General features: G+C 51.7%; 2 protein-coding genes across 6 annotated transcripts in view; one reads left to right on the top strand and one right to left on the bottom strand.

Moving 5' to 3' along the window:
• The window catches only part of LOC128412017 (zinc finger protein 420-like), a 983,187-nt gene that overhangs the window by 852,534 nt on the left and 116,928 nt on the right, over positions 1 to 13,725 (bottom strand). The gene's annotated exons all lie outside the window — the stretch shown is intronic.
• Positions 7,744 to 12,214, top strand: C4H11orf42 (chromosome 4 C11orf42 homolog). Its single transcript, XM_053384992.1, has 3 exons — positions 7,744 to 8,068; positions 9,465 to 10,182; positions 12,044 to 12,214. Exons 1-3 carry the CDS (start codon positions 8,000 to 8,002, stop codon positions 12,172 to 12,174), a joined length of 918 nt encoding a protein of 305 aa, XP_053240967.1. The 5' UTR covers positions 7,744 to 7,999; the 3' UTR covers positions 12,175 to 12,214.

Raw genomic sequence — 13,725 nt, 5'->3', positions numbered from 1 at the left:
AGGTCCCCTGCCCAGAACCCCTCTGACATGATTTTATATCTCCTCGCAGACACAGATAAGTCTGTGACCTGTGTAGCACTCTTTGCAACTGCCACTAGGAAAATTAGAGCAAATTATATAGCCAAGGTAGCCAGCAACTGTAAAGGAGATGAATTTATTTGGCCCTATCTACATCAAGCTATATTCTATCTTTATCACCAAACTCCGAATATAATTGCACATTGTATTAATTAACATTATTTTTTTAATATATTAGTGGCCATGTGATAATTTTAGCCTATAAATTTTATTGTTTAATGTCTTCACCTGTATATTAAGGTACTTTTATAGCTCTGATTAAAGTAGAGCTTGTCTTGAGTTTTTTGTATCAATCCAGTATATTTTCTTTTAATTGTTGAATGATTCTGTGTACATTGCGGCAGCCTTTGGCTATGTGCAATAAAAATGACTGACTGACTGATTACTGTTTTTTTTTTTTTATTAAATATTTATTAGCATTTTCAAAAAACAAACAAGAACAAAAAAATAAACAGAACAAAAGAAAAATACAAAAATACATAACAAAATTAAACAACAAAAGAAAAATAGAAAAAACACATAAAGTTACTAACACTTATTGTTCTTAACCTTATTTCTCAGACCTCCTCACACCTCCCCTTCTTGTATTCCAATTTAAATTGTCAGTTCAGCAAGTCCTTAACTTATTTCTTTACCTTAACTTAACTTATACACTTATTCTAACATACCATTTTTTACTTTGCTTCTTTTTTCCATTTCCTCCGTTTATTTTTAACGATCTTATTTTCAATTAATTTAAAAAAGAAGAAACCAATTTTACCTTATTAAAAACACACATCAATACTTATACCTCATTAATTGTTCTTAAACCTTTTTCCTAAAGTCGACCAAAATTTCCCTTCCACGATTTACCCAATTTCTTTACCACTAATTAAAAGTAAAAAAAAAAGAAAACAAATTATCCTTATGTGCCCTTTGGATTCCCAACCTCCACCCACCCTTTTCCCGGTTCCAATCCCCGACCAATGTCCATCAGTCTTTATGTTATTTTTTTAGCCTGGAGACCTCACATCTGAGGCCCTTTTATCTCTCTCAGTTCCTTTCTGCCGGTCTCTTTGATGGTCCTTAATGTTAAACCCCAAGTCTCGAAGAGGCTCTGGCCCAGCAGAATCCTTGTTGCTTCCAGCTAGTCTTCCATACTTAAAAGCAAAGCCTGTGGGGGGTTCCAACTCTTGTTTCAAATTTCTTACAGATCCAGATGTCCCCAAGGCACCAGCTTTCACCTTCCGCAGATTTGTAATCCTCAGGTCTTCAGATCTCCTCCAAGGGAGATCTCTCCATTTTCCAGGCTCCCATTCAGACCAGGCTTTCCACATCCAATTTTTATTGTCCTTTTTTATCATCATGTCAGGCCTCATATTGTAACTCTCCTTTAACTCCTGCACATCTCCTGCTTCTCCTTCATTTTCTTCAAAAACAGCACCTTGCTCCATCATTTCTGCACTTTCAGTTTCATTTATTTGTTCAGTTAAGTAGGCTTCCTGTTTCAAGTCCTTATCAGGCTCAAAACTGTTGTTTACTGTCCAGTGTAGAAGTGATACCTTTGTAGACAAAACATTGTATTCATCTTTCAAGTTTCCCAAGAGAGCGAATGTTCTGTCCAGTTCTGCTTGGAATTTACGTACTCCAGTCATTTTTGTAATGTAGTATCCCTATTACCCCTCTAGGGGGATTTTAGTTCCTTAATGTTCCTTTCAGCTCAAAACCAAAAGTCCAGTTATTTTGTATCAGCCCTCGTTGTTTTCAACAAAGTTATACCAAGTGAACCAGCAAAAACAGCAGAAACAATGTTCTCTTTTTCCAGCTGGCAACTAGCTGACTAGCAGCTCTCTTGACAGCTGTCAAAATCTTCCATGCAACAGACTTTCTCTTGGGGCGTTCCCGGGTCTCGGGGGGGGGTGAAATTCCAGTCCCCAAATTCTTTTTATCCTCCAGTAAATTCTTATAATGTCAAAACCGTGAAATCAAGATCTTTTCACTAAAAAACAGGTTCTCTCGACCTTAGTTGCCCAGTCCTTTGCTTTAAGTTGTTTACAAGGAGGGGGGGTGACTTCCTTTTTAGCCCCTTCCCGCTCGTTCCAGATCCAAAATTAAAAATTTTTTTTAACGTTCCAATCTCCGTATTACTCACGGGTTTATATTTTAGAGTCCAGTCGGTCTTGAAAGAAGTTGGTGCTCTCTGTCAATGGCTTGCGGCTTCACTCCGTAGGCGAGGGAGTACTCTCAGCACCACGCCTCACCCTGCCTCCGTTCCGAAGCCTTTAAAAAGGCTCCGTCGCGGATTGGGGGGGCGCAAATGGTGCCCGCCGAGTCTCTGTGTTCACAGGCATCCGCGCCTGTGATTTTAAGGGTCCCCGCTTCGCCGCAGCGGCCAGACCCAGACGCTACGGAGCCGATTCCCTCCGGAGCTCGGAGGGAATCCGCCATTAAACAATGGCACCAACCCGGAAGTCCTGACTGATTACTGTTTTATTGCAGTTTACGGCCACCTGCCAGGGAAGCTTTTGAGGTGATTCCTGCATTGTGGGGGGGGTTGGAGTCGTTGGCAGCTGCGACCCCTTCCAACTTCATTATTTCCTGTGAGATTTGCCCACTGCTTTGGAGTCCCAGAGCAGGTTGCACCAACTGAAACCCAACGTTATTGTGCAAGTACAATATTGCAAAGCACTAAAAACAGCTAGAAAAGACTCCAGAGGACGGAATTAAGCTGGTCCTAAGAGCATCCATTGCATCTCTTGCTGCCAGGAGCTGGGGGCGGGGGAGGGAGAGGCTAGCATGGCAGCTGCTGTCTTGGGTGTCACCATGAATATCTCATGAGCCCTGGCAGACTCTGTCTCTTTCCCCACGGCTGCCCCATTCCCAGGCCAGCCTGCTAGGCGCTCAATTCCTCTGGGGCAGACAGATCCGCAGGGGTGTTGTGTGCCGGAAAGGAATTGGGGGTGAGCTTGTGGAGGAGCTATGCAGGAGACAGAATTATTGGGGTGAGGGTAAAGGACCCCAAGTGCTATGGGGTGGCTGGGACCTCCCCTCCCCCTCCTGCGGGTCCCCAGGGCCCCATGAGGAACTCACCTTCTCCCCGAAGCAGCAGGACGATGCCCCAGAAGGGTCAGGGGGCTTCAACCCAACACAGGTGAGAGGGAGACAGGGAAAGAGAGGAACTGGCAGGCAGGTGGAGGCAGGTGGGGGCAGAGAGGCGTCACGTGATCCTGGAGGCTCTGGCTGGGGGCAGGCTGGTTTGGCAAGCTCTGCAGGGAAGCTCAGAGCAGGAGGGGGTGAGTGGGGACAGGTGGGGGCACGGGCTGCCCCATCTTCTTCACAAAGGCAGCTGAGCAGGACGCTTTAGCTTAGAGAAAAGGAGAGAAGAGGCAAAACGATAGAAGCTTATAAGATTACAGCGTGGAGAAAGTGGAGAGATCAAGCTGAATGCGGATAAAAAGAAAGTCACAAAGTGCAGTGACCATGGAACTCCCTCCCACAAGAAGCAGGGATGGCCACCAATCTTGATGGTTTTACAAGAGGACGGGAGGCAGCCGTGTTTCCAAATGCCAGCTGCAGGAAAATGCAGGAGGGGAGCATTGCTCCGGTGCTCGAATCCTGCTCGTGGGTTCCGCTTTGGGGCAGCCGTTGACCCCTGAGAGGAAAGGAGGCTGCGCAAGGTGGGCTGCCTTTGGCCGGATCCAGCTGAGCTTCTCCTGTGAAGACGCAGCTTCAAATTCCATAAAGAGGGTTGCCATGTTCTGAAGAGCAAAAAGAAGAACACACTTGTGTGCCATGTCATCAGTTATGTGGGGCAGGGCTTGCATGACCCCCCTCTCAAGTTGGCACCACAGTCAGGGATGCATTAGCTGAGATTCTTGCATTGGCAGGGGCTGGACTACATGACCCTCTGGGTCCCTTCCAGCTCTGCAGTTTAATGATCCAGGAACCCCAAGAGGAAGAGGCTGGCAATCACCCATGTCTGTAGGGAAGCAGGCTGGCTTCTGCAGGGCTGAACAATCGGACCTACACACCGAGTATTACATGCACAAAAGGCACGGATCCTTCCATTGCAGAAACCTGCCCACCCCTCAGCTCCCTCTGAGCCCGCAGCTACGCACCACCAAGGTAAAAAAGGTCAAGGACCCCAGTCCAAGGCGACTCTGGGGTTGTGGCGCTCATCTCGCTTTCAGGCCGAGGGAGACGCCGTTTGTCCACAGACAGCTTTCTGGGTCCTGTGGCCAGCAGGACTAAACCGCTTTTGGTGCAACGGGACACTGTGACGGAAACCAGAATGCATGGAAATGCCGTTTACCTTCCCACTGCAGCAGTACCTATTTATCTAGGTGGGTGGTGCTGTGGTCTAAACCACTAAACCACTCTTGGGCTTGCCGATCGGAAGGTTGGCGATTTGAATCCCCACGATGGGGTGAGCTCCCATTGCTCGGTCCCTGCTCCTGCCAACCTAGCAGTTCGAAAGCACATCAAAGTGCAAGTAGATAAATAGGCACCACCAAGGAGCAGAAGCTGAGCAGTGGCTCACCAGGAACCTTGGCAGCCTGGCAGGCCCAGCTCAGGAGCAGGTGGAAGGCGCCATTGTCCAGCTGTAGCACTGGGTGCTGTTGAATGGTCTCTTTAAATCTGAAGGTTCATTATTGTTCCACAAGATGTGTATTTCTTTAAGGGCCAGAGCAAATAACGTGACCTAGTTTTACAGCTGTGAAGCAGTATAGCAGGTGCTGTTAAGTTATGTTAATTAAGCTGCTGGGTATGGTATATGAAGAGCAGCATGTCGCTCTCTCAGTACCCCAGTGGGTGGGTCATGCTTATTGATTTATTGTAAAAGGAGTTTTTGTTATTAAAACCTAGCAAAAGTTATTTTTGCATTCCTTGTAATGTGTGGTCTCCCCAGCACGCCTTCTGCCGTGCAACTAATCTGCAAATAGCCAACAGGTGCAGGTCCCAGCGGACATCGCAGAAGGGAACCCCCCCAGCCCCCTCCTCCATCACCCTGCTCTGCCTCAGCTGTGTCCATCCCCTCTGCCAACTGGAAGCCAGAGCTGCACTTCAAGGTTCTGCTCTTCAGACAGGCCCTGATAACAGAAAGCGGCAGTTCTTGCTCTCATGAAGAAAACAGACGTTTAGCAAAAATTTAAAAATCCGCCTGGAGGACATGTCCAAGGGAAACAGGACATATGGCAGAGGTTTTCAACCTTCTTGGGTCCACAGCTCCCTTGACCAACTCCCTTCTTTCTGCGCCCCCCCCCCGGTGGGGCTCAGGAGCCCAGTTGTGCCCCCCTTGCCTGCAGAGCTGGCAGCCTCTCACCCTTTTGGAACCCCCTCCCTTGTGGAGTGTTCCCTCCGCCCCTGGTCTCTGAGCCACCCCCCACAACCCAAAGAGAGGTGCTTCCTCACACTGCCCCACAAGGGCCTTAGTGGCCAAAGCTGAACGGGAGGCCAGCACCTTCCCTTGGGAGGCAGCAGTGGCAGCAGAAAACACAAGAAAGGCCAGCGCAGCGCATGGGAAATATACTCGGAGTCGAGAGTGGATTTCATGCTCTTTATTCAGTTCATAGTGGTGAGGAGGAATGCAAGTTCCCCTAAAATATCTGCTTTATATACATTATTTACTCAATGGGCTGCATGTGATTGGCTAATTCCGGGATTCTCCTGTAGGCCAATCAGGTTGTGGATTCACTTCCACCTGGAGCTGGATTGGGTGGCTCCTGCAGACCAATCATACTGCTGCATTGTTCCTAGGACCAATCAGACTGCTGCCTTTTGGATCCTATTCAACTCAGTATATAACAGCCTGCCTGGCTGGCCTCCCCCTTGTCTGTCCATTCTCAACAACATGGGCTGGCGGGCTGGGCTCCTTCACCCACTTCAGCTCCTGGCAACCAGCATCCCCTGACCAACCCCAGGGACACCATTCACCTGTAGCCATGCAAGCCTTTGGGAGGCAGAGATGTGAGGCTGCATCAGAAGAGGAAGGGAAGGAAAGAGGGGCAGAGGCCAGGGTTGCCCACAGCACCCCAACCATCATTCAGGGCACCCAGGGTGCCATGGCACATGCGTTGGAAACCACTGCCATAAATCATTTTGTCTTCTTTCTTTGGTGAAGTACCAACTCCTAGAGGGGCAGCGCTGTTACTTGGCAGAGTGAAGAGACCTTGGACAGGTGGGGAGGAGAGACTCGCAACCCCCTGGCAGTTCTTTCCTGCTGGCCCTGGAAAAAACAAAAAGAAATATACCGTATTTTTCGCTCCATAAGACATACTTTTTTCTTCCTAAAAAGTAAGGAGAAATGTCTGTGCGTCTTATGGAGCAAATGCGTGGTCCCTGGAGCCGAATTGCCCAGCGGCAAAAAACAGATCATGCTTTTTATTTTTGGAAAGAGGGAAGGGGGTGTTGAAACAAAGCCGCTGATCATTTGCCGATCGGGAGAGAGATAAGGGACGCTAGAGATAAAGGAGGCTGCCTGGGAGGGGGGAGGTAAAGACAGCAAACTTGCAAAAGGGGGAAACAGGAAGACTAAAGCAATAAGGAGAGAAATTAGAAGAAAAGGAGGGGCAAAAAACTGCTCCAGCTGAGGAAAAGACCCTGAGGCAAACAAGAGGGAAGGGAGTGTTGAAAGGAAGCAGCTGATCGGTGGGATTGGAAGAGAGATAAGGGACACTAGCGGAGGCTGTCTGGGAGGGGGGAGGTAAAAGCCCATGGATCCTCAGGATTTTTGCATTGGGTCACCCCAAATTCACCGTCAGATCACGTCTGTGGCCACAGCATGAACCACAAAAGTGATACATCCACTGTTTCGTTCAGAATATTTTTTTTCTTGTTTTCCTCCTCTAAAAACTAGGTGCGTCTTATGGTCAGGTGCAGCTTATGGAGAGAAAAATATATTCTTCTCTGTTGGAGGCCGAGGCTGAGCGTGGCAGGCCTCCTGGCCCTGTGGCAGAAGACGGGGGGGGGGGGCAAGGTCCAGCTGCCAGGCCCATTGGCTCCTGGGTGTAGGGGGCAATGGGGGGCAAAATCTTATTCCATGAAATCATGGGACAGCTCTGCCTCCTTAGCGTCTGAATCTTCTGCCCATCGATTTCTTGGGCTATTCTGAATCAAGACCCCACAAGGAAATTGCAAGAAAAGGGGGGTGCTGCTGCCCTCTGCCCCCCCCTCACTCACCTCAGGCCTCCTCAGCTGCTCCACTTCCTGATGGGACTGCTTCCAGAGGTCGGGTCGTCGCCTTGGGCCTCCCAGTACGATGCTTTTCTAGATCCTTCTCAAATATACGTTGCCCAAGAAACCGCTTTTGCAGCCAGGCTGGCCATAAGAGCACTGGAAGATCCAGTCCAGCCCCCTGATCTCACAGCGGCCAACCAGAAGCCCACGTGGGACCCCCCCAGCAGGATTCCAGCACAAGAGGGCCCCCCCCATCTCCTGTGGCTTCCAGCAATTGGTCTCCAGAAGCCTTGCTGCCATTGACAGCCCTCTCCTCCCCCATGAATTTGTCTAATCCTCTTTTAAATCCACCCAAGCTGTCTCCTGTGGCAGGGAGTTCCAGAGTTTAACAATGCGCTGCGTGACGCAGGACTTGCTCTTCTCGGTCCTGAACCTTCCAACATTCAGCTTAAATCTTTCCTCTGCCCACCCTCCTTTCTCGTCTGCAAAGGCGGCACCAAAACGTGCCCCCACCCGCTTTGCCGAGGGCTGTCTCCCCCTCCCTCTGGGCTGCTCAGATGCAGCCCCCTGGGGTGATGGCGGCAGGGGGCCCTTTGTGACCTCACAGGCCAGCCCTGCCTTCTGCTGCTCCAGCTCCAAGCCTGCCCACCTTCCCAGCCGCTGAACAGCCCCTCCATGCCCAGCCCCACGCCCTTGGCCTTGCCCATGCCCACGCTCTCTTGCCACCCTCCCGGACCCCTCTAGGCCTTGTCCAGTTGCTTGCAAGATGGACGGCGGGGTCCAAACCCTGCAGATTGGGGAGGCGGATGCCAATTGGGAGCTGATCCGGGACAAGGTGAGGAGGAGGAGGAGGAGGAGGAGGGGAGCTGGCCTGGCGAGGGGCACCCTGGGAAGGAGGGGCAAGTCTGCAGCATGGGCTTCCTGGGTGCCCCTCACACCAAGACCCCCAGCGCGGTACCAGGGGGGCCCTGCCCCACCTCCTCAGGTGGAGAGAGTGATGCCTCTGAATGCCAGGGGGCGGAGACCCCAGGAGGGGAGATATGCTCTGGGACTCAGATCCTGCGTGCAAGTTTCCTATTGGGGCATCTGTCTGGCCCCTGTGAGAGCAGGAGACGGGCCTGATCCTGCAGGCACTTCCCTGGAGAGGGGCAGCAGAGCTAACCTGACCTGGGGGCTCTCATCTGACGCCTTGTGGGGTCCTCAGTTTAAGGAGGAATATGGGTCATCATCCTGGTCCCCCTCCTCTGCCCACCTTCCAGCTTGTCAAACATCCTCCTTAAATTGTGGTGCCCAGAAGTGGACACAGGACTCCAGGTGTGGTCTGACCAAAACAGAATACAGTGGTACCTCTGGTTATATACTTAATTCATTCTGGAGGTCCATTCTTAACCTGAAACCGTTCTTAACCTGAGGTACCACTTTAGCTAATGGGGCCTCCTGCTGCTGCTGCTGCACGATTTGTTCTCATCCTGAAGCAAAGTTCTTAACTCAAGGTACTATTTCTGGGTTAGTGGAGTCTGTAACCTGAAGCGTATGTAACCCGAGGTACCACTGTAATAGAGTGGGACTATGACTTCCCTGGATCTGGACACTAGACTTCCCTTGATGCAGCCTAGAAGAGCATTAGCTTTTTTCTTTTTCCTGCTGCATCACGCTGTGGACTCATGTTCAGCTGTTCAGCTTGTGGTCCACCAAGACCCCTAGGTCCTTTTCACATGTACTGCTAGTAAGCCAGGTCTCCCCCATCTTATATTTGTGCATCTGGTTCTTCCTGCCTAAATGCACATCTTTACTTTTGAAACAAATTTTTTAAAAAATAAATAAATAAAAGAATTCCTCCCAGTAGCACCTTAGAGACCAACTAAGTTAGTTATTGGTATGAGCTTTCGTGTGCATGCACACTTCTTCAGATAGACTGGAAGAGAAGTCACCAGACTAACTTAGTTGGTCTCTAAGGTGCAACTGGGAGGAATATTTTAATTTAATTCAATTTGTTTTGTTTTGTTTCGACTACGGCAGAGCAACACGGCTACCTACCTGTAGCTAGAACCTTACTTTTGTCCCCAGTGAAATTCATTTTGTTAGCTAGCACCCGGTTCTCCAATCTGACAAGGTCATTTTGAATTCAGATTCCGTCTTCAGTCTCTCTCCAGCTGTGACCCCCGGGGGTTGCCCTAGATGCCCCTACCCACGCTGCCCCGTCCTGACCCCCCTCCCCTCTCTCTGGGCAGGTGGTGGAGGAGCGCTTCGGCCCTACGGTGGTCCCGGTGCCCTTCCTGGAAGACGCCTCCTCCTACGACCTGCTGACGGTGCTGATCAAGAAGGCCCCCCTGGGCCAGGGTCTCCTCCGCCGCCAGCGCTGCCTGGTGCCCGTGGGGCCCCTGGAGAGCCTGCTGCAGGAGGGCACCCCCGCCCGGGAGCTGACCCACTGCACGCGCGAGTACAACGCCCGGGTGCGCGGCGAGTCGCGCTACGAGGAGACGCGGCTGGTGGCGGGCGCGCTGCGCCACCTGCGCCTGACCATGTCGGGGGTCCACAAGAAGGTGGCCTTCCTGGTCCTGCGCCCCGGGACCGTGGCCCTGCGCCCGGACCTGCCCTGGCTGCGCTCGCAGAGCAGCGTCTACGTGGTCTACGAGGTCTTCTACTGCGCCAGCCTGGCCCTGGCCGTCACGCAGGGCGCCGAGCGCAGCATCTTCCACCGCGAGCAGCCGCTGCCCGTCGCCTTCTCCTGCCTCAAGTTCGCCCTCGGACCCAAAGGGGTGCTGGGCTCCCAGAAGCCCACCGGCCACAGCTTGCCTGCCAGGGCCGCCTGGGTCCGCATGGCGGTGCTGGAGCCCCCCAGGACCCCGGCCCCCCAGCCGCCCCTGGAGAGCCCCCTGCCCACCGAGGAGGGCAAGGCTGCCCGCAAGCGCTGGAGACCCCTCAGCAAGCCCACGAGGACCCTGGCAGGTGAGGCGGAAGGGTCCCATTTCGCTGGGTCAGGGATGCTTGAGCTGAGATTCCTGCATCGCAGGGGGTGGGGATGGATGACCTCGGGGGTCCCCTCCGACTCTGCGATTCTATGAAGAGAGGGCTCTCCGCAGCCACTAGGCAGGAGGGCTGCGCTCTGCCTCCACAGCTGGAGGAAGTTTCCAATGCTTGGTGCTTTCATTATTGGGGGCAGCCGTGTTTCTGGGTCCCAGGGGCCGGAAGTCGCAGGAGGGGAGAACTGTGTTCGAATCCTGCTTGTGGATTTCCCATAAGGAGGAGGCTGCACTGGGTGGCCCCCTCCGACCCAGAGGAAAGCCTCTGCTTTGCAGCTGTACCTTCAAGTGGGGTAAAAATAAGGCCCATATTTTTGACACCTGGCAACCCACGAGCCCCTCTGGTTTCAGACAGCACGTGGGAAGAAGTCTAAAGAAGCCCAGGACACAAATTTCTGGCGGCCTTCTAGTGGCTAAATGCCTCCGTCTCAATTTGCTGGTATCTAGACCCCCCCCCCGTCATTTCTCAAGCCCCCCCCCACTGCCGCCATGCTGCCTGGCGCCCCCTTCCAGCCACTTGGCTCCCTGCATTGCAGGGAATTGGACTATTCCAAAGTTTATTATTAGATTTGTGAGGTCCATGCCTTTACACAAAATACCATAAAACATTATTAAAAGATAAACAATAAAATTATAAAAATAAGCTAAAATTCATGCCATGCTGTCCCAGCAAGGAAACTACCCAAAAAACCTCGCCATTCAGGAAAGAAGATACAGGTTAGGAGAGCAATGGGAGGGACCTCACCATTTCCTCCAGGAACCATACCCTAGTTTTCATAGCCTTCACCACAAAGACCGCTACCACGTGAGAAATCCGTGGATCAGCATCCACCAGTAAAAACTTTACTTGGTCCTCAGAGTTGGCTATTGATTTGGGAATAGTTTGTAACATCGCATCCCTGAAGGCTGAATAGATGGGACAATACAACATGTAATGTGTGAGATCCTCTTTGGTTCTCATATGACAAGGACATATACGCTGCTCTACTGGGATTTTTGCATATCTGCCTGACAAATAGGCCGTAGGAATGGTTTGAAAACGGGCCATGGTGAAAGCTCTCCGAAGGGTGGGATTGGTGATATTCGCCAAATAATTGGCGCAGGTTTTGACTGTTTTCAGTTGGGGAAACCAGTGGGAGGACCCTGGGTTCTGTATTTTTGTGATATCTAACAGAGCGTCTCTCTCCAGGATCCATTCCCGAACTTTGGAATTGGACTAGAATCAGCGGTTCTCAACCTGTGGGTCCCCAGATGTTGTTGGACTACAACTCCCATCATCCTTGAGCTCTGGCCTTGCTAGCTAGGGGTGATGGGAATTGTAGTCCAACAACATCTGGGGACCCACAGGTTGATTGTGTGTGTGGGGGGGTGACATTGCTTGGCTCTTTCCCTGTTCAGAATTGCCCCCCCCCCCAGATACAAGGTCCACCTGCGCTAGCTGCGATTCCTGCACTGCTGTGGGTTGGACTGAATGACCCTTGAAGGGCCCTCCCAACTCTACGATTCTCTGCTTTTCTCATGAGGGGGGTAGCACTTTGGGGAGAGGGCCGCTCTTGCCCCCAGCCAGGCCCCCACTGAGGCCTCTCCTGGGCTTCTCCCCCTATGCCCCAGCTTGTGGGGCTGAAATGTGGGGAGAGGTGGTGGTTTGGGAATGCCCAGCGGACGGCAGGGCACCTTCTGGGAAGGTCTAGGAAGCCAGGGGCTCCTGCGTCACAGGGGGCTGGACTAGATGCCCTCGGGGAGCCCCACCCAACTCTCTGATGCTGCGATTCTTCTGGTCCCCACAGGGAAATGGCCTTTCCGGCGCCACCGCCCCAAGTCTGGCCCGTCCACTGCCAGCCTGGCTGACGCCGAGAGGCACTCCATGTCGCTGCCCCTCCTGCAGAGCGCCACAGCTGAGAGCGACACCGAAGAGTGAGCCCAGAGACGCCGCCAATAAAGAGCCCTTTGCACCCAGAGCCAGGCGTGTGGCCCCGATTGGAGGGGGAGGGCGGGCGCAGGAAGTGGGGGGGGGGCAGCAAGCCAAGGGAGAGAACCTGCAGCGGGGGGGGGGGGAGTCCCAGAGGAGGAGCTGCCTCATGCTCTGTGGAGCACCCAGAGGCCATCTAGTAGTTTAGAGGTCCCGGGCCCTAAGGAAGTCAGACTATCCTCCCCCAGGGCCAGGGCCTTCTCAGTGGTGGCTCCAACCTGGTGGAATGCTCTGTCCCAGGAGACCAGGGCCCTGCAGGATTTAACTTCCTTCCACCGGGCCTGTAAGACAGAACTATTCTGCCTGGCTTTCCATTTGAACTTAGCCTGATCTTTTATTCCCCTTCCTCCCCTTTTTATGAAGATTCCCTGCTCTGGGATCCCACAGCTAATTCTCTCCTGGCCTCCTCGCTGGCCCAAGTGGGACTCATTTAGCCAGCTAGCCCTGGGGATCATCTCATGTTTATTGGATGGATTCCCCCCCCCCCCAAATTGATTTTTGAATTCTGAATTGATTGCTATTCGTGTTTTATACTGTATTTTATGCTGGTTTTGTCAAGCAGAGGCTTGACAACCATATGTCAGGAGTGCTCTGATGGTGTTTCCTGCTTGGCAGGGGGTTGGACTCGATGGCCCTTGTGGTCTCTTCCAACTCTATGATGATTCTATGATTTTGTTGCATCAATTAAGCGTTTTAGATTTGTTGCTAGCCACCCTGAGCCCGGTTTTCTGAACCAGGGACGGCCAGGTATAAATAAAAAATTATTATTATTTATTATTAGTTGGAGCACACTTGGCTGAGTCTCCTTCCACGGCCAACCATTGGTCGAAGCAGCTGAGAGCCGGGGGGGGGCTGTGTGCGCGAAGCCCCACACTGAGCAAAAAGCTGAACGTTAAATGATTCAGGACAGATGAGAGCCCTTCACGCCACTGGAACTCCCTGCCACAGGAGACAGTGATGGTCACCAACTTGGGGATTAGACAAATTCAAAGAGGAGGAGAAGGCTGTCAAAGGCAACTCAGCAGTGTAGGAGTGCAAATATCCAGAGTGTGTGGGGATCAGATGGCATTACTATGAGGAATTATAAAATATGCACCAAGCCATTGTGTCCGCTATGAAAGCATGGCGTTGACTGGGTTCAATTCGTTGACAACAATTTCTGATCAAATCCCACAAGCCTCTGCACCTCTGGCCATTTTCTCTACTGTTCATTACGCCTGACAGGCACGTATAAGCATTCTAAGCACAGGCCAGTTGCTTCGCTGGGCATCCTCAGTACATAAAGTTTCTTTGATGTAACCTTCCTTGGTTTTGTTAATCTTAGGGCCTGAAAATAGCTTCACATGAAGGTGATACAGATCCCTAGCTCCTTGCCATCCTTCCTCTCGTGTTTATTGCTGTTTATGACCTCCGGAGTTTCCGAAAAGCATTCCTCTAGCCCTGTTTTATTTATGCATACTCATAGAATCATAGAGTTGGAAGAGACCACAAGGGCCATCG

Source organism: Podarcis raffonei, chromosome 4 (genome assembly GCF_027172205.1).
Source record: "Podarcis raffonei isolate rPodRaf1 chromosome 4, rPodRaf1.pri, whole genome shotgun sequence".
Lineage (NCBI taxonomy): Eukaryota > Metazoa > Chordata > Lepidosauria > Squamata > Lacertidae > Podarcis > Podarcis raffonei.
Note: the sequence above shows the minus strand (reverse complement) of the source record. Positions and strands in the feature narration are given on the sequence as shown.

Coding starts and splice junctions, on each gene's coding strand:
- C4H11orf42 (XM_053384992.1), top strand. CDS start 8,000: ATGGACGGCGGGGTCCAAACCCTGCAGATTGGGGAGGCGGATGCCAAT. Junction 8,069..9,464: donor GGGAGCTGATCCGGGACAAG/GTGAGGAGGAGG, acceptor CTCTCTGGGCAG/GTGGTGGAGGAGCGCTTCGG. Junction 10,183..12,043: donor GCCCACGAGGACCCTGGCAG/GTGAGGCGGAAG, acceptor TGGTCCCCACAG/GGAAATGGCCTTTCCGGCGC.